General features: G+C 42.6%; 1 protein-coding gene across 2 annotated transcripts in view; it reads left to right on the top strand.

Annotated features, from left to right (window-relative positions):
• The first annotated feature begins 222 nt into the window (after positions 1-222).
• Positions 223-23552, top strand: part of PDGFA (platelet derived growth factor subunit A) — an 82195-nt gene continuing 58865 nt past the window's right edge. Inside the window, exons 1-2 of one of the 2 annotated variants that reach the window (XM_085629324.1) lie at positions 223-884; positions 2190-2286. In XM_085629324.1, the coding sequence (XP_085485450.1) occupies positions 822-884; positions 2190-2286 (160 nt within the window). In that variant the 5' untranslated portion in view covers positions 223-821. The remainder of the gene's footprint in view (positions 885-2189; positions 2287-23552) is intronic. The other variant, XM_085629325.1, reaches the window with a different exon arrangement.

Genomic DNA, 23552 nt, shown 5'->3' on the forward strand with positions numbered 1-23552 from the left:
CTGCCCGGCAGCGGCTCCCACTCCACCCGTGCCTACCTTGCCATGCCAGGCTCCTGAGCAGCGCTGGGCAGGGTCGCGGACTGCTTGACTGCAGCAGAAAATCTCAGCCCACTCCAGGACTTCGCTGCTTGTGGTTTGTTGCTCAGCCCAGGATCGGAAGGGAGGGAGGCGCGAGGGGAGGGTGGCAAGGCTATAATCTTCTGCTCGGGATTATTATTTCACTCTGCATACAACAGGCCATTGGGCTCCGCGAGCGAGGACCTGCTCCCAGCCCAGGAGTTTACCTGCAGCCTCCAGCGGGGGGACCCGGCGCCCGGCCCAGGATTTCACGCCCAGGGGCACTCCAGGAGCGGAGCCGCCTCCACCGGCGCCTTTTTGCCATTCTTGCCCTCGCCAGCAATTCAACGAAAAGGGATTCGACCTGCATTTTTTGTGGGGAAAACTTCTCGCTGCAGCCCACTGCCTCGAGTTTTTACCGCATGCTTTTGGAGGGGCGCCCAGCCCCCTAGACAGGTGATGGGCGTTCCGGCCGCCTTCTAGCTCGGCTCCTTGGGTTTCAGCCTGGTCTGATCTAAACAAAATATGCTGAAGCCCCGACGGGTGCGCTCCTGAAGCCGAGAGCAGCCAGGGGAGCAGGAGCGGGCGAGCCTGCGAGGAGGGAAGCCGGCCAGCAGACTCCTCCGAGCGGGCCACTCGCTGCAACCCGACCCCAGCGCCTCTCCCCGAGGGATGGTACTGCATTCCCCAGCCCCCGGAGCCTGCCGCCAGCTCCCCCGCCCAGAGCCTGCCTTCCCCTGCAGCAAAAAGTGCAGCCCAACGCGATGAGGACCTGGGCTTGGATTTTGCTGATCTGCGTGTGCCACCTGCCCTTTGCTTTCCCCCAGGTAGGTGTCAGGCTGGATTCCCGCACGGTCATGCTGCAGCAGCCCTGGAAGCTTTGCTGCAATGGAAACTGCCTGCTGCCCCCACAAAGCCTGCACTCTGTATTAGAAGCGCACTTTCCAATTGCGTTTACGGCGTTTGTTGCTTGTGGGATTTCAGACCTGGAATTGCAGTCTGGCTGCGTGCTCTGTTTTTACGCCCCCTAAAAAGTTACGTATTGTAATTTTTCCGAAACTTGATTGTTGAAAATAGCAAAGTGCATTTGCAGGTTTTCTGTTAAACTGGGAGCTATATATATATATATATATATATATATATATATTGTTACACAGGAAGCCTTTAATAGTGCAATGTAGCGTCTGTTTCCTTCATCAGATCAATTAATGTGGGATAATGTCGCTTCTGGGATACAGTGAATTGTGGAAGAGTGTTTTTTTTTAACATCCGTGTTTGACAAGGAAATGCACACGTGAAGCCCAGAAGGAGAAGGGCGTTATGCTGTTTTCACTTTGATTACTGCAGACAGAACAGCGTCCAAAGAAAAAGCGTTCTCAGGAGATTTGCATAGGCCTCGCTGGCATAGTAACACCAGCGGTACTTGTGTGTGTGGGGACGGTTTAAGGGGGGCGAGGGCGCTCGTTGCAGGTTGGTATAGTCAGTAACCTGGGATGCATTAATCGCGCATTTCTGAGGCTTTAGAAGCAAGCGATGATTTCATTCCTGAAACCACATCTGAGGAATTTTATGGGCACGTTAGTTCTAGACGGGCTCTGTAATCTCCCCCAGGCCAGACTGCCCGTGAGGGGAGGAGGGGCAGGCTTAGGCGCCCAGGGTGCCTTTAACTAAAGAGGCCTGAGCCCTTTTATATGCGATGGCTGTGTAATATATGTGTGCATTTTTAATGGGCTATGAAGTGCCTTGGAAGGCCAAACTTCTCCTGCGGTCACATGAAGGGAAATTGAAGCCAGCCTAAAGATTAGCGCGTGGACATGGCTGCGAGCTACAGTTACCCGTGTGTGTGTGTGTGTGTGTGTGTGTGTGCGTGCGTGCGTGTGCAGCGCTTTCAGCCTCATGATCTGCCCAATAACGCCCCTCGTGAGGCCCAGCAGGCTTTGATTTACACACCTAGATGCCCGCACAGATTAGGCCGGCCAGGTTTGCTTGCGCCCCATAACTGATAATATTGTGCACTCTGGGAATCTGCAGCCAGTGCCTCAGCGAAGGGATTAGCCTCGTGTGGGCAGGAAGGGCATGTCTGGGCTGTGACTGAGCACTTTCTTTTATTATCTATCTGTGTTTGTATAAAGGAAGCCGAGATCCCACAGGAGCTGATCGAGAGGCTGGCTCACAGCGAAATCAACAGCATCAGTGACCTGCAGCGCCTCCTGGAGATTGATTCCGTAGGTAAATTCGGCTTCTTTCCTTCCTCCCTCCCTCCCTCCCCCCTGTCCGCCCCTGGCCCTGGGTGGCACCGTGGAGGGGCCTCCCCCGGCGCAGGGAGCCTCCAGCGCCGCCTGTTTATGAATGGTTGGGTGTCTGAGTTCTAAGCGTTGTGAAACCGCAGCAGAGCCGAGGCAGCTTGTGTCTGCAATGCATGTCTTGCACACACCTAGTTTACACACTGTACGCCCTACCGGCCCTTGCCTTCCATAGGTATGCCATATCATATCGTGTACATAGAGCTGCCCAGGTCTCCTTGAACTCCAAGGGGGTCTCTCGTGCCACATCAGTCCCCAGATCCCTTTAACGACCCTAAGTATTTCTGAAATGGATATCAATGGCATGGAGTTACTTATTAGCGCCACGCGAGGCAGACCAGGATCATTCTCTGCCTTTGTAGCATTTTTAGCTGAACCTGGTCAGTGTGTGTAAAGAGGTGTGCCTTTTGAATCCACCTCTCAGTAAAGGAGGCAATTGACGCTTTCTAGGTAGCTGTGCAATGCACTTCTTGTTCAGAGGGTGGCATAGTTTAGTGCTCTGTAGGAGAGAAAAAGGCCACGATCCCTTGAGCTTTTGAACATCATCTCATACGTTGTCTAAGAATATTGAAGGGCCCACCACCCTAAAAAGAGCAGCTGTCTATTTGTCTTCGGTAAAGTGCACACCTTTTTGTAATTTTGATGTGTATTTCTTGTATACAAACGGTACATTTCAGTAATCCTTAGGGACTGGGTTACGCTTCCTTCTGGTTGGCAGAAGAAAGACAGTGTCGCGCAAAAATATGAAATAAGGTTAACTAACACTAGAAGCTGCATGAAGTCGGAGGGTCAAATAGGTTAGGTGAATGGGCAGAGCTAGATGCGCCTACCAATATTAATCAGTCACAAAAAGGTGTTTCTTGTTAGGAGGCAAGAGTTATTTAAGCCTCAACATCCCAACTAAACAATTGGGATACACCGGCCCACCGGTCATTCTTTAGTTCTAAGAACGTTAATTTATTGTACTTCAGCACCATGTGGTCATTGACGCTTTATTGGGTCAGAATTGTATCAAAGCCAGATTATGTATTGTATTGTATCAAGAGGGAAATGAGATGCAGCTTTCATAAGACTTAATCACAACTAATAGGATACTTTAATGCCAGTGAGATTTGATATCACCCAGTCCTATATAAGCTGCACTGTGTTTTGTCGTGGTCGTGGAACAAGGCCATTTTAAGCAAAAGGAAAACTTCACAGCTTTTCTTGCATAGTATTAGGTAAAGATTAGATAGTTATCATGCTGTGATAAGTTTTGATATTTGCCCATACAATATCTGACAAATATTTCACTTCTTTGTTAACATTTTGTGTAAAATATACTTTCAGTCAGTTTTAATATGCCTGGCTGTACAGGAGTTTTTAAATGTCTTTTAAGCTAACTCCTGGAGTTGGCTTGATCCAAGTGAGCGTTATGTTTAGGTCACGTAAGAGAAACAGAGCACATCTTCCTAATTAAATGTAGTTGTAAATTCGAATACAGATTGTAGTTTTGAATTGAAGGCTTTAAAAAGCGCCAAACTCCGGTTCAATATGCTAACCCATAAAAAGGTAAGGCAGGGATGAATACAAAAGTTAAAAGTAAACCCCCAAATAGTGCTCTTTATTATCAATATGACTTAACTATTGTTTTTTCCCAATAATCTTGTGAAAGATATTCAGATAACAAGCCTATCAATCAACACTAAATATTCTGTGTAATCTGCAAAGTGCTTTGTGTGTGCGTGTGATAGGAGCCTTCGTATGCTATGTTCCACATATGTACTAGGTGATTTTAACAGGACCGCTATTCCTCCTACTTCCGAAACATCCCTACTATATCTCCCTCCGACCTATATCGTCCACATTATCCCACGGTCTATTGGATATTTCTGTCGTATATTGTTATTGTTTATTTGATATTGCATATGTAGCTCTTGTAAATGCTGCCGTGCAAACTCTGTAAAATATTCCTCTATACAGCCTACTTCTGAAACACCCTACCATAACTACCTCCGAACTATATCATTCATATATACCACTGTCTATTTTATATCTTTATTGTTATTGTCTATTTCATACTACATATGTAGCCCTTGTAAATCCTGCAGTGCACTCTCCGTATCGCGCTCTGATACCTTTGGGTCAAGTTCGCACCATACAAAACTCGAAAAATAAATTAATGATGTAAGTGACTAAGGCCTGAATGTGTTACTTGGTGTATAAAACCGACACAATGCAATACGCCAGAGAGAGATCCCAGCATACTTTCCAAAAGGAATAATATTGTTGAATAATATTGTTGAAATGAGTAGAGGAGAATTGCCAGTCTCTAGCTCTTGGACCAAGGGTTCTCACGTAAGACATGATGTAATGGGTGGTCAGGTGCCAGAAAAAAGTTGGCTGGTTGAAGTTCCTGTTGATGTGCATAGTGGAATCGTCAATACGAATGCCTGAGGGGGTTAAACATTGCTTTGATAGTAGAAGGCTTTCATAGGAAGTTAGACTAGATAAGTGTTGGAGACTGCGTATTGCAAGGCATCGCTGGTTGGTGCAACAACCAAAGGGGTGGAGTTGGCCGTGGAAGTAAAATAAGCGGAATTAATATAAGCCGGAGGCTGCCACAGATCGGAAAGCATGGGCGTGGAGTTAATAGAAAATTAGAGAGGATTTGATAATGCCCCAGGGCTTTGCATGCCAGAGTGATAAATGAGTATGTAAACCAGAAAGATGTATGGAGTTTATAGAGAGGTTTGAGAGATATACTGGTGTGTGAGGCGCTCAACTGCAAGAGGCTTCTAAAACAGCTAAAACAAGACCTTATGAATGAGAAATGAGGAAGGGGAACTTGAGACATTGAGATCATAGATAAATATGGTTCAGTCGGAAAAGAAGTGATTAAGTAGCATAATCTGGGCTTTCTATATTGTCTAGAGCTAGGAAGGGCAAGATATCTGACAAGGTGTTAGAACATGATCAGTATATAGTTGTGTTCCCCAGTTGTTCACAAGGATTGCTCACAAACCAAGTGCCGCTGGGAGTTTTGTTGTGCTACTTGCTGATCAAAAATCAGGATTTATATTGACTTTTATTTTTCCCAATTTTAGAAAACTAATGCCTACTTTTGGACAGCACTACATGGCTCTGCTCAATATATTCTCAGTACATGCAAAATACAAATTTGTGTAATTTTCTTCATTGTTCAACATATTCTGAGTTATTGTGGACCGGCAAAGAACTCCCGTAACCCAGATTAGTTTATCATGACTAGCTTGTTTGCTCTAGTTCCATATGGACAGAGCAGCAACGAAAACTTAAAACATTAGAATAACTTAATACATTTAAATTTGTCTTGATTCTTATATCTAGAATTTACAATGGACTACATTTGTAGCATTGATAGAAATGAGTTGTGCCTAGGATGACCACCACTCTTCAGGTCATTACGGACACTTTTCAGATCTGGGCATTTGTGTGAGAACGAAATGCATAGTGTTGTATTCTTGTTTTGTGACAATTGAACACATCATATGAATACACCTAAAAATCATTTGTAGTAGAAACGTTCAGGGCTTGACAGTGTCCATAAAGGCTTGGAGCGAGGTGGTCATACTAGTTGTGTCTTCAGCTTGAAGAGACGTGGTTGGGCTTTTTAGACTTATACTTTTTAAGCATGTGCTTGAAAAGAGCATTAGCTGACTAGATGCACTTTTGGTGCTAAAGGTTTTATTTTCATGCCAAATAAAGTGGGAGCCCAAGATGCAGTCGTTTGTGTACTTGATGCCTAGTTTCAGTGTGAGACAAGCGGTTTCGAAGATGTTGGCCCAGTTGGATACACTTTAAGCTATTCTGTTGTCTGTTGACCTGCCGAAAAGCGAGAAGAACTCTCTAAAAACAATCACTAGTAGGACGTTGGGATAGTCATCGCTGAATGAGCCTTGAGCTTAAACAATTTCTTGAAATATTTCAATATTAAGATGTTTAATTTTTCATTTGCCGGTGCAGTTAAATGGCACATGTCTTTGCATCTGTTTGAATGGTGAGTTTCAGGGTTAGGCTAGAATTTAATGAAAATCAGAAATATTCAACTTTCTGGCTTATTTAGCTTTTTGGGTAGTTCTTTTTTCCCCCCACTGCTGGTAATGCAGCTCTTGCAGTGATGCATTAAAGTCCATACATGTGTTGCGTTAGTACCGCAACACCATTGAGGTGGTAAACTTGAGAGCCTTCACAATTATGGTGGATTAACGCTCGCTGCAGCACTGCGCACCAGAGCTTCCAGTGACTGCAAATGCAGATTCATTGTTATTATTTATTGGTTTTCTATCAGACTGGTGGTTGTCTTTAGAGCACTGGAAGGAAAGCCGATGTGGTCCAGAGAGGAGCAGTTTTCGCAGCAGCATTTGGTTAGGTCAACTCCTTTATTATTGTGCGGTAGTTAATTTGGTAAACTACCATTAAGCCTGTTGGAACAGGTGGATTTTCAAGGCTTTGCAAAGTTTCCCAAAGTTATTCTTCTCCTGAAGCAATGGAGAAAAGGAACTCCATATGGGGAGTCGTGAACATGTAGACATCTATTCCCAAAACGTTTGGGCCTCAGCCGGTGGATGGAGATTCTGTTTCAAGTAGTCGACCTGTCCACCAAGGAGATCATCAATGAATATGTATATTAGCGGTTTCAATACAACATACTGTTTTAAACCTAGACTCTTAGGTGTCAACAAGGGACTTTTATGCAATCTGTTTATGTAAATGCATCATTATAATGACTTTCCCCACAAATGGAAGTAAGGCTATAGGTCTAGAAAACCATCTAGATTTGTATATGGCTCCAGGTTGGCCCACGTTTTGACTGCTTTCTATTTTAAGAGATTTATAGACAATTTGTAGCCAAGGTGGAGGGAATGGAGAGAAAGATTTTTGATTGAACATTTATCAGCCAGGATGCACGTGCCATCCAGGTATGGAGCATCATTGCAGTTGCCAACTAAGGGTTCCACACAGATCACATTGGTAGGCTTTCAGCTAGGAACTGAGGGGATATATATCTCTGAGCAAAATATCAAGAGCCCATTTTTATTAGATGGAATGAAATTGTCTTAAATTGGTTCTTTGCTAGGGTCACAACAAAGTTTGCATATAATTTGGTGAAAAACTGTAAGGTCAGCATTTGTTTCAAGTCCAGAGAGAAAACAAACGCATTGTATTTAGGACTAATTTAACGCCAAACGACCTTTACAACGAGGTCGTTACACCGCGGTACGTTTACATCACGGTCATTACAACGCAAGTCGTTACAACGACTTGCGCTGGATGGCGCTATACACTAAGGAATAGTATGATTTACTATTCCAACACCTTCCTTACTGTTACGTAGGCTGGAGTTGGAATAGTAAATCATACTATTCCTAAGTCCAGCGCAAGTTGTTGTAATGACTTGCATTGTAATAACTGCGATGTACCGTACCGCGGTGTAACGACCGCGTTGTAACGTCACATATTCTAATTTAACAGTTCCATGTAACTGCAGGTGGAAACCATGATTTTTTTAAATCTAATGCATTAATACCACTGACGAGCACGATGTCACCAAACCAGATCACAAAATTAGACTTCCGGGTATTGCCAGACTGTGCAGAATGTTCCTAGATTTTAAGATAAAAGAACCTTGGTGGCTTGATAGCTGACTCTGACATTCCTCTTTCCATCTTCAGAGTTCCTGGAGTCTCTTTCATGCGAGGCTTCAACCTCTGACACTTTGTGTGGGAACTGTGTCAATAACTGGATGTTTGCTTAAACCTTTTAGTTCTTTTCGCCTAAATCTTTTAGTTCTCTTCGGTTGTATTTGATTGATTCTGGCTTCATAGAGGGAGATTGAGTGCTCTGAAGTAGACAATACACAAAGTGAGAGCTACGTCAACCATTATTAACGTTACAAAATTGAGATACGCCTTACAACCTGCAATTTTCTTTTGGGAAGTGAAGTAAAGAATCTCTGTTCCCATCTGAATGCATCGTGAGGTGCAGTTGATAATCTGCAGCCTGAAGAGCCGGGAACCTTTATGGATGAATCCACAGGCTAAATCTCTTTTTCTGATCTGGTTTCTTTTCTGGATTGTTTTTGACTGTATTTGCAGGCAGCATAATTCTTTTTACACGCTATTTGGTTTTTATTAGCTATGCTCTCTACTCATGCCTTTTTGAAGCATAAATCATCCAAATTAGACTTATCGCAGTATGCTGCTGTGCAGTCAATAGTGGATTTCAATATGTATAAGTAGAGTTCATGCTCATTATCCCGCTATACCAAGGTTTTTGTTTTTTTCAAGTTCTCAGTTATCCACATCTTAGGTAATGGAACTGGTTCTTAAAACGCATCCACAAGTTAATTTCAATAATTTTATTTCCCAGTCTCTCTCATACACAGTTGGAAAGGGTTTATGAGAGGTGCAAAATACCCATATCCTGTTTCAATAAAGAAAGCGCTATGCATCCTGTCTGAAGCGTATAGTACTTTCACATACTATTTTTGAACTATAGCCATTTGCCTGTGCGACAGCGCTGAACAAAGAGGACTTCACAAACTGTCTTTTTGTGGGCATGGGTAGGGGAACAAAAAATAGATATTTTCTTCAGGGATATACATACCAAAATTATGAGATGGGAAATTAGCAAATTAAACCTAGTCCTGCATTGATCCCGGTTGTTCCCCTTTCCCTAGGTGGGGGCCGTATCCCTGCCTGGAAAGAAATAGTGTTAATGTCTTTCTAAGGAGGGTTCATAAAGGGGGTCCTTCCTCAAACAGTAATTATGTTTATCCATGTTAACTACGTAATATTGAGATGGTAGAGGCACTGAACCATTATTAGTCCTTGTGCATCATACTTGTAGCACTTTTCAGCTTGTTTTCATGGTTTTAAAGTGCTCTCATGGAGGGTTGCCAGTCATACTTGAAAGAATTGAATCACATAATCAATGTTGTGATGGGGCTACGCATACAACAGTGTTTATTTTTTTTTATTTTTACGCAGCAATTTTCAGGGTGAACGAGTTCAACACAGCTGATCACTCACTCCTTGAATGTTCAAATGGTGAGGGAGCGGAAACCACCTTTGCAAAGAAAGGAAAAATTGCTTTAGGAAAAGACTGCAACTTTTTTCAACTGCCTCATTAAAAAAAAGATCTCCTGGAAGTGAGATTCTAAATTGCCATATCATCTAAAGATAGTTCTTAGTGATAAAGCATGCAACTAAAATAATGTATGTGTAAGAAAAATGCCATCTTTTAAGTTTATTTGGTACTTTAAAGCAATAGGCCGCAAAAGCAGCAAAATACATTTTGATTCTTGTTCATTGATTAAAACTGTGTTAAATAACGCCAATAAGTTTTTGGATAGTCAAAGTGATTTAGGCTGTGCTCTGTTGCAGCTGTAGACGTGCAGGCCCGGTTTTACCATGGGCACGAAGTCAGTTCATTGAAATTGGCTTTTATCAAGGCTTTCCCCTTAGCACTCCAATCTCTGAACAGGCATGGTTAGGATGGAATGTCACTGGGGCAGCTAAGTTGAGGATTGTTGCTCACTATAGATCAAAAGGGGCTCCTTGAAGCTCTGAAATTGCTAGATGTTGGCACCTGAAACATACTTGTACTGTACAGTAATGCTACAAAATGCATAGTAGAAAATCTCGAACACCAGTAAAGTCGATAGACTGTTGCACATACTTATTGTTTTCCTGGCCAAATATTAGTAAACTGTTGTCAAGAGAAGTGCCGATATGTGCTTTCCATGCCAAACGATGCTATTTGATATTTATTTGTCAGTTTTATATAGCGCAGACTTGACCCAAAGGTATCGGAGCGCTTTACAGAGTAGGCACAACAATAATAACAGGTGCGTAGCAGGTGGTTAGAGATAAAGTAATGGTAAAAATAAGCACAACAATAATAACATGAGGTACACAAAAAAGGGTACATGAAAATAAATAGGAAATGGTAAGAATACAGACGTTGTACAACGGGAAATGGAGCAAAATAGAACACGTGCTGGGGGTTACATACAATGCCATTAAAAATACACATCAACAATTGTTGTGAAGGGAGAGTCCAAAAGACAGTCTGATACAAGAGTATAAAGTCCTGAGGTAGAACGAAAGGGAGTTTCCAGGGAAGGCAGAGTAGATGCAAGGATTAGCCCGAGGTAGAGAAGGCACATGGCATCTTAGCACTAGTCAACTTGGTGTAGTCAAAGTGTGCACGATATCAGTAGCACTGGGTACAGAGAGAGAAAATAAAAGTATATAATACACCAGGGACAGTGGGGATATAATAAGCATAATAGCAGCGTTACTCAAGTTACATGCAAAGTGTAAATAGCCGTACCAATTAACAGTAAAACAAGGAGGAGTAAGCTCAGCAGTGTATATAAAAGTGCTAAGGTAGTTGAGGCAGGAGGATGCAAGGTGAGGGGACTAGAGGCACAGTTATCCCCGAGGTAGTGATGTGAAGAAAACCGAGGGGAGTGTAGTGAAACATAGGTCCAGGATATGGGCAGGTTACGGAGTCACAGAAGGCAGCTGACAAGGGGAGGGCGGGGTCAAATGGAGTGGGGGTGTGGTTAAGTCTTCAGTGAGAGAGGAATTTGTTGGATAGGATTTTTTTAACTTCTTTTTTGAAGAGGGATGTGGATGGGTTAACCTCGGTGGGAAGAGTGTTCCAGATAGTAGGGGCCATTCCAGAAAAGGAACAGTGATAGGTTTTCTTTTTCTTGAATCTTTGAGGCATGAGCAGTAAGGAGCTCCTACTCCTTAAGGATCTGTTCCCACCCGAAAGAGTCAGTTTCTGGGCCAGTTAGGAAGGAGTGTTGTGGTGCAACGCTTTGAGTCATGCAATCGATTTTGAAATGTATCCTGGCCTCAAGTGGCAAGCAATTTAGCGCACCTAGGTCAGGGGTGATATGATCACTTTTGTTAGATTCCGCGATGAGCCTGGATGCTGAATTAAGAGTGGCCTTAAGAGGAGCAAGTGAGGTTTTTGGAAGGCCTACACGGGTAGCGCTACCAGAGTCCAGTATTGGTAGCACAAGGGCCCGAGTCATAGTTATGAGGTCAGCCAGTGGGCAGGAAAGGTTTTAGTTCCTAAGGATATTCATCTGATGGTTGCCTCCTCTGGTGATGTCACTGATGTGTTTATGCATGGAGAGGTCTTTGTCTAGGGTGATACATAGGGATCTGGCGGAGTCGAGGATGTGAGGAGTGCAGTTTAAGGCACAGATAAGTGGCAAGCATTCCTTGACGTTAGAGGTGGGAGTGGGTGGAGTGATCTGTAGAAAATCAGTTTTGAGAGCATTGAGTTTGCGACGTTTCGAGTCAGCCATTGTTGTGTTATTGTTAGTATGTCGTTAAGGGTGTGGATGTCCTTAGCAGAGGTTATTCTCAAGAAGAGTTGGGTATTGTCAGCACATATATGGTAGGAGATGCGGGAGCACTTGAGGATATTGGTCAGGGGCTCTGTGTAGAGATTAAACAGTGTTGGGGAGAGGATAGAGCCCTGGGGGACGCCCAGCAATAGTGAGGCCTGCTTGGATAAGGTGTGATTAATTAAGAAGCGCTGCAACCTGTTGTGTAGAAAGGAGGAGAACCAGTTTAGCACGGTGCCGGCGCGACTCATCCTCTGTTCTAGAATGTTGAGCAGGGTAGCATGGTTGATGGTGTCAAAGGCTGCTGACAGATCGAATAGGATCAAGAGGCAAGATTTGTTGCAAGTGAGCGTAGGCATTATCGGCAATATAAACCTTGGCTGTTACAGTCCTGTGACCCGATCGGAAGCCAGATAGACACTGGTCGAGGAGTTGGAATAGTTCAGTGTGATTGAGGAGCTGTAAGTGCCCTCATTTTTTAGGAGTTTGGCCAGAGTAGGAATGTTGGAGATGGGATGGTAGTTATTCGGATCAGACTGGTCGGAGTTAGGTTTTTTAGGATAGGGCTAACTTGTCCAATTTTGAGGCACTCAGGTAGGTAGCCCTGGGAGAGAAAGGCATTGATTATCTTAGTCCACAGTGGGAGTAGGAGGTGAATGGACTCATTTAGGAATTTCGACGGGAGGGGATCAATCAATCGGGGGTTTGTAAAGCGCACTACTCACCTGTTAGGGTCTCAAGGCGCTGGGGGGTGGGGAGGCAGCTTCGTTGGGGAGTCATCTGAAGAGCCAGGTCTTGAGGTCTTTCCTGAACTGGAGCAGTGTAGGGCTTTGCCGGACGTGGAGGGGGAGGTCGTTCCAGGTCTTTGCAGTGATGTAGGAGAAGGACCTTCCACCCGCTCTGATCTTGTAGAAGCATGGGAAGGGGCCATGTTAGAGTATTTCAATTAGGGCGAAGATTAAGAGGGCCAATCTCATTAAGGGTTATGAAGCTCGACCACTAGGTATCACTTTTGGGCGAGAGGAGGTGGTTATATAGGCGATCTTCTTGGTCTTTTGTGGGGAGGAGACGGAGGGGTTGGGGCGGTAGAAGACTGAGGGCGACCTGGATGTCGTTGGTGATTAAAGACGTTTTCTCTACGAAAAAGGAGGCAAACGTTTCACTCTAACGGGGTCCTTTGTTGTTTGAGGAAGCAGGATCGCTTTTACAGGTGGCTTGATTTCTGATGATTTCAAACAGTTTCTTAGGTCTATTCGTAGCAGTGTCAAGTTGAGTTTGAAAGAACACTGCTTTGGCGTTCCCAATGTGCCTATTATAGGCGTGTCGTCATTGACGCAAAAGTATGAGGTTAGCTATGGAGGGGGTGTGTCTCCATACTCTTTCAGCAAGCTGAAGGAGACTCCGCTCTTCTTTAAGATCACTATTGAACCAGGGATTTGGATCGTTTGGATGGGATTTTTTTTTTATATTTAGGGCTCAGGTATACATGATGATTGACATAGAGTTGAAGTAATGATCAGTGAGGGCTTGGGCTTCTGTCATGGTGGGAGGTGGGAGCACGGTTTCACAGCTGGCAGTAGATATAGAGTGAGTTAAAGTTATGGGTGTTGCAGGTCAAGTGTTTGGCTTTCCTATGTTGGCCCTTGGAGGTGATTTCTTTTATATTTAGGGAGAAGGTGATGCAGTGGTTCAAGGTACCCATAATGCATTACAGGAGAGAGTCTTCGAAAAGGAAGCAGAGCAATGGAAAGTGCATTTATGGTGCATTAAGAGAATATGACACCACTTTTCAAAAATATACTGATGGGTGAAAAAGGCACCCTCCCCCCCCCAAAAAAACACATAGATATTATTAAATTCAGTGTTAGGAAAATCGATGTCTCATATTATTATTGACATTCTCGGATATACACTTAGGTTTAACACTGCATTGCTTAATCGTTAAATATCTTACTATAAAATGTTGAACCTTATTAAATAAATTGCTCATTAAATAGTCACTTCGTTCAATAGGCCCTTCGAATGCTGATATATATGAACGTTTAGAACAGAAATCATCAGCACTATAAGGGGATAGAATGATAGCTTAAAACTTTGTATTTTAAGAATGGGTTTCAAGTATTCAATCGATGTTATTTCATCTTGTTCTGCTAGTTAGTAATGAAGCAGGTGCATCATTTCTTCACAACAGTCTTTTCCTGGTGTCTTGTAATCCTGACCTACCATTTCGCCAGGCAAATATGCATCTTAAAACTCAGTGTGAAACATACCCCTTCTTCTGTAGTTCTTTAGCATTGTTTCATTTTTACAAAATGTTTTGAAGTGGAAATGTCATCTGTCACCATGGGAAGCTCAAAGTTCATTTGACATAATTTTATCATAACTACGTTTTTCCTGGTCATGGTTTACCTGAATTATCCCACTATGTTCTTAGTTTATGTGAATCAATTTGGTAACTAGCAGTTAGGCAGCCAGATAATATTGAAATGCAAGTTGGTATATTTTGCATAGTACAACGTTAATAAAATAGCTATGCTTATGCCGATCAGTCAATTTTGGGGCACGTTCTGGAAAGTGAGGTTTATTTGTTGAACATAGTCGTTTTTGCTGGCCGTTGAATCAGCTAGTCTAGCCTTTTCAGAAGTGGAGGAGAGAAAACAGAAGTCTAACCTGTGGTAGGATGCTGTTTTGCATCTTGGTTCAGATCGTTCAGGAGGCCTTTCATTTGGTTATTCGCCTTTTGCACCTCTTGCTTTCTAGTCTGGCGATATCATGGCTTAATATCTTTCATTGGCCTTAAGGCATGGAGGCTTTCTTTCCCCAGGCATAAAGGCGTGCACTAGTTGTTACGGCCATCAAGGTAAAAAAGCAGGCCTCTTAAGATTTTTCAAGCCTCTAGGGAGGGCTATTTTAGTTCTGTCAGAGTGGGTGATGTGGTCGAAGTTCTTTAGAACTTTAAGTTTGGCAACAGAGTTCAGGATTATGCATGAATATTGTATTTTTTTTAGTTCAATAACTATAATAGTATGTAATTCACAATGATGCAATAAAGACTTAGCTCTTTCTCTTAAGTGGAGACAAACATAAGGGATGGGAGAGGCACAGAAAAGCAAGAGTACTTTTAAGAGTCCAGTACAATACAGTATCAGTGGAACTAAAATTATACGCATCTGTATTGTTTGTTCCTGTGGGATAAAAAAAAAGCAAAAGAAGCATTGGCATTAGTATACAGAGCTGCTAGGCCTAGAAAGACCTACTCAAAATAGATATTTTGATCAGAAGAAAAACCCGAGTGCATAGAGTATATCTTGGAAGCATTGAGTACAATGAGTAGTTAATAGGAACACTTCCTTTGAAAATAACTATGCTCCATTTAACAGTTTTGCCATAGTAACCCCTTATTTCTGCTCACTGTACATCTGAATAGTGTTTTGTCTCGTGGCTATAGATTTCTTCAATGGCAAGCAAATGAGAAGTATGTCAGTTGGTTCAAGCTAGTAAGTGAACAGTTCTCTGGCAACTTCCTCTTGTAGTCTCCAAAGTAAATAGATTGCAATAGATTTTCAGGGCAGACTCGGAGAATAAACACTTTCTTGCACTTCTTTAGTCAAATGCATTATGTGGTGGGAGTTCAAGCCCTCTGCAGGTGTTTGGTACATTTTCGGAGTTCTAAAACTCCCCGAGTCAATCAAAGACTGGAATGATATTTGTAAGTATTGAAATTCGCAGTTTGGGTGAGCATGACAGCCCTCTTCCACTTTCAGGTTCTGTGTTTGTGATTCAAAGCTAGTAGACCTAGTAGAAAAAGGACAGAGGCTTTGGATTGCACCCTACCAGCCAGCCTAAAGTGCACCTAGCTGTTCTTGGTGCATGTTAAGAGTCTGCTATCATAACGAAGAATTTCTATAGAAATTGTCTTTACATGCTTTTTGCTTATTTGTGTACTTCCAATGTTCGGTCTTCAGTGAGGATGATTGACTCAGGTTTTCAAATGTGAATTCATAATAAAGGTCAAATGAAAGTTTAAAATGAAGAAGTGTTGTGCAATAGAAATGCCATTTTAAATGACAGCCCCTACCAGCATAAGTAAATGGATCCATGGCTATAATCCCTACCACAGTGCATCCTTATCTAATGCAGTTTAATTTCTTTATTGGTCGTCTGTCAGGCAAGTGTAATGCACATGTCTTTGATCAATTTATCATTTTTACTGTATGTGGAAAGTTTTTGCCTCTTCAGTTTCTCGTCTGAGTCCCTGTCTTTTGCTTACTGGAACCTTTCATTACAGTTTAGAAAAATACATTGACTGTACAGCCTGGGACTCTGCATCTAATTGTTGCCCGGTAACTGTACAACATTAAATTCTGTTGTTCATGAGATGTATTGTAGCTACATGGAAACAAATACGTTTAGTAACCAATAATAAGCAGGCCAAAAAATTCACTGGAAGGACTCATTGGTGGTGCCGACCATTGACGACGTACCATTCTCACTGAACTGATATAAAGATTACATCATTCCTTATTCTATAGTGAAGGCCTCTGCATGTGCAGTTTTGAGGCTGAAATCCATTAACATCTGACTAAAGACATTACCTAGACACCCTCCTAACGGGATAGATATCCCTCTACTAAAGAAAGCCAACATCCACCTTTAACGACCTTTCCAGGTGCCATCCAATAACTTCCCTCCACTTCCTCAACAAGATCATGGAGCTGGCAATAACAATCCTGTGCGCTAGCAAATCAAGACCAACACCCTCCTTCAGGATTACTAATTAGAATTCAGACCCCCCAGTTCAGCAGAGAGGCAGAATTCATATACATGGTGGACAATACCCACCTCATCATAGACAGTGGTTACCCAATCTCCTCATTCTGCTGGTCTTCACTCTTCAGTTTCAGTATGATAGACTACATCTCCCTGCTCAACATTCTTACATCATGCGTGAACTTCAACATCACCAAACTCAAATGATTTTCTTCTACTTGTTCAACAAATATCAGTCCATTTAAAAGAACTCTTCAAGATTAGAATATATCCTGTTGAACTGTGGTGTATCCCAAGGCTTCATTCTACCACTTTTCATCTACAAATTCTATATGAAACATTTGGGAGCTCGTTGAGGGCAAGACATTTTGATCCACCAGAACAAGGATGAAACTGCACTAATTGAAGATCTTATTGAGCAGCAATATCGGTCTTTTAAAGAGCTTCCTCACTTGCACACAATCCTGAATGTTGGTCTATTTGAAAATGAGCCATAAAACTGAGATTGCCCTGATCACAAGTGACAACAAAAAAGTACAAGAATGAATTACTCCAGTAAAAATGGACAAATTCGTTTTCCAACATTTCAGCGACCCCAAATCCCTGAATTCCTTATCAGCAGCTTCAAGACTTACATTTTTAAGAAGCATTGGGTAGCCTGGCATTAGCTCTCGCTGTTTAACAAAAATTAAGCCATCCAACTAAAACCTACCATCACAGACATCCACCTCACACCAAGGAAAGCATCCTCCATTCAGCGGCAAAATTCATGAAGGGATTAAAAATGTACAACTGGATCAGCTCCACACTTAAACAACTATACCGATTTCAAGTGAAAGCTAAAACCATCTTGAACATCTGCTGTGCCATACTGAAGGATGCCTCCTCCTAGACACCTTCCTTTATAGCAGCCAAGATCTAGATCTCCAGTGGACAATGTAAAACAAGGTGTCATGACCTCGTCAGGCTTGAAATAAAGCAGTGCATTAAAGAAAAAAAAATAGGTCTTCTCATGCTATGTACTAAGAACTCCACCCCATCACAAATTTGATAAAAACCCTTCTCTGTTTTAAGAAGAAGTTGAAGACCATGCTCTTAAACGAAAACGTTGCAGAAAATCACTTTGGTCCTTTTCCACACTAGAATGCTTGCAAAGACAGATTTCTCAACATTAAACTGGTCTCGCTTGCTATCACTTGATTCTCATTCCCATTTTCTCTTGTACAGCACTTCACTGCTTCATAGAGCAGTATGCACTGTAGAAATACCACATATACATGCATATATGCTGAACGTGGCAAAACAATACTCAGTGTTCCTCCGTGAGTGGGCTACTATGTTATAGTGCATTAAAATGGCAGTGATAAATTATTTATGGTAAGTGCCCCTATCTGGGCCACCTTTTGAGTATGTTCTTCAGTTTTGGGTATATTTTATTAAACAAGATTTGGCCAAGTCAATCAGTCGTTCTATACAAGTTTTGAGTTAGTCAATACCTGACCAGCCATGATAAAAGTATAGAAAATAATGAAAACATTGCTTTCTATACTCTCAAGATGGCTGCTGCATTGTGTGACACAAGGTGCTTTGCATTGTCCTGACGTGACTTGATGACGCAGTGCATATTGCTAACGCTAGTGGAGTTGAAAGCCTCCAGCACTGGCAAAACCAATAGCAAACTACCACCATGGAAAGGGAAGCACTGATTAGTGTAGTGGGACAACATCCAGCTCATCACCAAGGCCACATCTGGAGCCTAGCTATTGTGGAATACCATCAGGAGGAAGGATGTAAGGGGAGAGACCTGGTAAGGTGATAGCCTAAGTCATCACCAAGGCATTTGGTGCGTTGCCAAAGGGCATTGGGTGAGAGCCTAGTGATGGGGTTGATTTGTGTTTGGGGAGGGTCAAAGTGAAGAACTCGAGCATGCGCTGAAGATCGAGACATGCACTCACATGGAGTGCTAAACAAGTAATGATATTAAAAAAATAGTTCTATGATGTCAGCATTAGAAGGCAACACTCTAGCAGATAAAAAGCAAGGATAAACGAGCTATGCTGCAGGAAAGGGACAAACGTGATAGAAAGGAAAGCCTCCAGTAAGGCAGGGAAGGGACAAACATGTGATAGAAAGGAAAGCCTCCAGTAAGAAGCAGGAAACAGACGGCAAGAAAAAGCACGGGCTGACTTTGTGAAGTATTTTATACAATGCTGGTTGTGGCCGACTGCTGAAGTGATCTGTAGCAGGACTGCAAAAAATGCTCAGACTTACCGAAGGTTCAAGCGCAGTTTCTTAATTAAATTACAGAGGTGGACTACTTGAATTATAAAGAAAATATAGAATGTAGTATGACTTGTTTTATTTTGGTACAAAAATAAATACTTCTGAAAACATTTGCATCGGAATTGGGTGCAGGCAGAAGAATAAAGAGAAAGCGGGGCGCCAATTAAGGCTGGAAGAAAGAAAGTTTGAAAGTCATTTTTGTAGTGGCAGCATTTTCACTTCTGAAAAGGACACTGATATATGCATCACATTCACCAGCAGGCAGTTAGTAATGCAAGGTTGGATGAGGTTTTTTGAGATGCGTTATATTAATAGAAATGTTGTTTTCACTCAAAACTCCAATATGGACTGTTTATAAGGAGTCTTTCAAAAATATATCGACCGGAAACTGGGGCGAATAATTGATCCATACGTGAATGGTTTTTTTTTTCTTGCCAACCTCACCCTCTGCTGAGCAGTGGCGGCCGCCTCAATAAATGGGCGGATGGAGGGGTGTGGGGAGAGTGGAAAGGGGAGTGCACGCACGGGAGTGCTTTTATAATTAAAAAAATCAAAAAGAAACACTTACCTGGAGCATCCTGTCCGCCTCGCGCATAGCGCTCGGCCTCGTCCTTCCTGGTCCCAGCAAGCACTGTGGCACGTCACGGACTCCCTGCAATCAATGCGCTGCTCTCATGTGAAAGCAGCATGGGGATTGGTCTGAGCGGGCTGGAAAGTCTCTTCGCTCAGACCAGGAAGTCTGTGGGGGTTTCTCCAGCCCGGCTGCTCAATGCAACCAGGCTGGAGAAACCTAAGTGCGCATTTGTGTTTTGGTCAGCCTGAAACGGCCGGCCAAACACATATGTGCACTTAAAGAGGGCACATAGCCCATAGCACTCCTCCTCCCCATGCCCCACCCCTCCCTGAGCAAGCTGGCTCAAAGCCAAAAAATGAAAAATAAAACGATGACATTGTTTTATTTTTCATTTACTCGCTCCAAGCCAGACAGTGGGGCAACGCTCCTCCGCCATTGTGGAGAAGCCGTCACTGCTGCTGAGTTATTGGTCAGATTATGACATTTAGAATAATGTTGATGTCCGTAGACTTTTACTACATAACGTAACTTATTTGATTGAAAACCCAATTCCAGTGACAGCTGGTAGGGGATGGTGGCGGAAGGGGCTATACATTTTTTTTAAAAGAAGTACTTGCCTGTGGGTCGCCAGCCGCTGCCTCTCCTCCGTCCTCGCTGTATCCTACCTCCCGGAAGCATCCAGGCTCTCGAACTCCCCTAGCCAATCACGACACTGCCTTACAGCAACGTTGTGATTGGTCTAAGCACTGTGGTTCGGCGCTCAGATGGAGACTGGGAGGTTGTGCATGTTCTCCAACCAGGCTATACAATACAGCGGGTGGAGAACATGCAAAGTGCGCATGACGGTTTGGATGGCCCAAGATGGCCGGCCAAACCGCCATGCGCACTTACGGTGCAGCAGTCATTCCTCCTCCCTCTGGGTCATGAGAGCCCTGCCCCATCCGCCATGACCTGGAGCTTGCAGCCAGACTGAAAATAAAATGATAACGTTCGGTTAATATCATTTTATTTTTCATTTCCACTGCTCTTAGAGCAGTGGGGCGATGCTCCTCCGCCTTAGCGGAGGAGCCAGCGCTGCCCAATTCCTATGTTGCGGAAATATTCTGATAAACGCCACTATTGACGAATATGTATGTACATATGTAGTTCTAGAAATTTATGTAACGCAAATCTGGTTTGGAAGCCATGAACCCTATACTATGTTAAGCTAAGCTAATAACTTAAAAACAAGTTCTAAACAGGGATCTTTAAGTAGTTTCACACAGTGTCATCTTAAGGATTTTTGTAGGCCCCAGGCCATATTTTGGGGCCCTCTGTTAGGAAAAACTTTGAATTTGATTACCCATAATCTGTTTATTCCTGCTGATGTCACACACTATTGAATTTAATGCTAAACGTATTATGACATCATCTTACATAAAAATTGCTGAATAGGATTTGTCCTGGCCCAAAAAATCCTTATATTGACACTGCATAGACCGAAAGAGTAATAAGTAGAGATAGGCAAAGAAAGGGAGAGAAGTTGAGATAAAGAAATAGACAGTAGTGACAGACAGACAGAAAGACCCCTGCCCAGGGGCCCCAAGAAGGGTGGGCAGTTGCTCATTTTGCCCATGCCTTAAAACGTCCCTGTTTCTTCACTCACAATACTAGCAGTACTTGAAAGTAAGAGCGATCATAGATGTTTATTTGCTGAAACATTTTCAGCCATTATTCACTTTTTTCCTGTTTGGAACCTCACTCGTTTTCTTTCCCAGCATGTGCTCATGTACCAGTTTATTCGGCCATTAATCAAACAGAGGTACTGGCTGGGTGTAGCTCGAGATAGGGTCAGCTACAGAATCTTCAGTGAAAAGCACTGCTATCCAGGAAAATTGTATAAAATACGACATGAATACTATTGGATACATCTTGATGTAGTGTTGCTATCAGCAATGAGAACCATGTGGACTCTGGCCAGGAATCTTTCCTATGCCCACAGAGGGGAGGATATGGTGACCTTGGTAGGACACTCCAAAGTCCGTCGCCATGAAACCTTTTCTGTCGGTCACTCTGCACTGATCAGGAAGTTCCTGGGATCTCCTTCTGTGTCAGTTATTTAGCACCTAATGCAAACTGCTTGTTTGCTGCAATATGTTTGTCTGAACACAATCATAGATTTCATAGTATCGTTTGTGCACGCACAGTAATGTTGAGCTTTTTGTTTGTCCTCATTCACAAATACGTAATTTTTTAAGAGGTATAGGCTCAGGGAACGTTTTGAAGGAGAAGAGATTCTTATTGCCTCAAGGGTTCCAACAATCTCTTGATTTCCTGAAAGCCAGCCTCATCTGAACCCTGGCACACAGAGGATTTTAGATGACCTGGGTGTTACTCCTCCTTCCTGCCATTGTTTTACTTATTTCTTAATCCTTGGACTTTATTAAGTTGTTATCTAATGATTATTTTTAACCCAATCTTCCCAAGCCGTCCATAATCCTGCCCTTTTTTAGATCGACAGCTACGGTCTAGGCAGTTTAGTCTTTTTACCACTCTAACCCAATCCAGATAATCCGGTGGTGAGATGGATACCCATTTCAAACAAATTTCCCTTCTTGCCAATAATATTAAAATGAATCACAGTAATGTTGATGAAGATGGAGATAACTGGTCCTTTCAAGATGCTAATCCGATGCAGATAAGTAGATGTTGAGGAGCGCTGAGGGAACATCCCATTCTGAAAGTTTTTTTTCCAATTTAAAGGTTACAAACGGGGTGAATGGTAGGATTCAGGTGGGTGGTAAAATAGAACATGCTGCTTTTGACTCTGTCAGTTTATATGCAAAGTGAATGAGAACCATTGAGATGAGTGACCACTCTTAAGGTGAAGCGCCTTAAAACAATTTAGTTTGCAGTGAGTGTTAGTAGTCATTATTCTTATTATCAGTCAATCTTTCAAGTTCAGCAAAAGTGTGATGCTCCAAATCTTCTTAAAAGCTCTATGGTGGGGGACTTCAGCGAATCTGTTAAAGTTTGTTGATTGGTCCTTTTGCACAGAAGGGATTCAAGAGCTGTCCTTACCTCTGAGTAAGACGAGCCACCATTTTTAAGCTAAGAAGGTGATTCATCCCACCTCTCATTTAGTCACTCTGAAACATTTCCGACGGGGTACTGTCTCCAAAGTCAGCTAGTGTTTTAAACATGACTACAAAGGAATGAGATTTATTTCTGCTAAAATATTTTTGCTTTTGGTTGTGTTTTTCCAAGAGAATTACAAAAATGGCAAATGTTAGGGAAGTTTTATTGCTGAGTGCTAACAGGTCTTTGCAGGAGCGGGCAGCAATCTAGCCCTTCTCCGACTGCCTCTAATTTATTTAAAGCTGATGTGTAATTAAGATAATGGAAATAGGATCATCCAGAAATCAATAACCGATTAGTCGTTTTCTATTATTTTGATGTTCTACTCGTAGGCATTTTTACCTTAATGTATGAATGTTATGTTTAATTAAATAAGGAATTGACACTTTAAAAGTCAGTGTCCTACATGCCATCTCAATGCTTTCCTAATCATGGGCCTAGTGCGTATACGTTTCTGTGCTGTAAGCATAACGCATCTGCTCAAAAAAAGTGGGTGTAAGCTCTTTTTTTAAATTTATTGTAGCTAACCCAGTCATGATCAGTAAATATTTCCTGTCCCTGATCCAGTTTACTGTACTGGGCTATCTGCTACTATGAGACACTATTGGCTGTGTCGAATCGGGAACTTAGGCAGGCAGGGTTTTTTTTCGGAAGGGTGGTGGCTTGGTAAAGGCATTAGCGGTGCAAATATTGGTGATCAGCCAAAAACTGAAAAGTTATCTAGTATTCATAAATTTATTGCAGGCCGTATCACTTCCTGGAAAGTTACTTCTGCAAAAAGCAGGAGTAAATGCCTTTCTAGTACTAGAAAGGGATGGGTGTAAACTATATTTAATGTTGGTATGGGGCTTCAATATATCAAAAAATGTTTCCTGTGGAAAGAACAAAATTCTGCTTTTGCACATTTAGGCCAAGTGCACTTTGGTGAATCATCTTCCACTCAATCACCTGAAGTATGCGCAGTGAGCAGTGATTTCTGTGGATTTCTACATGTAATCTCGCAGGATTCTCTGAATCCCTAAAATGTGTAAATCTACACCAGGGTTCTCCAGTA

The sequence above is a fragment of the Triturus cristatus genome, chromosome 10 (genome assembly GCF_964204655.1).
Source record: "Triturus cristatus chromosome 10, aTriCri1.1, whole genome shotgun sequence".
NCBI classification, from domain to species: Eukaryota; Metazoa; Chordata; class Amphibia; order Caudata; family Salamandridae; genus Triturus; species Triturus cristatus.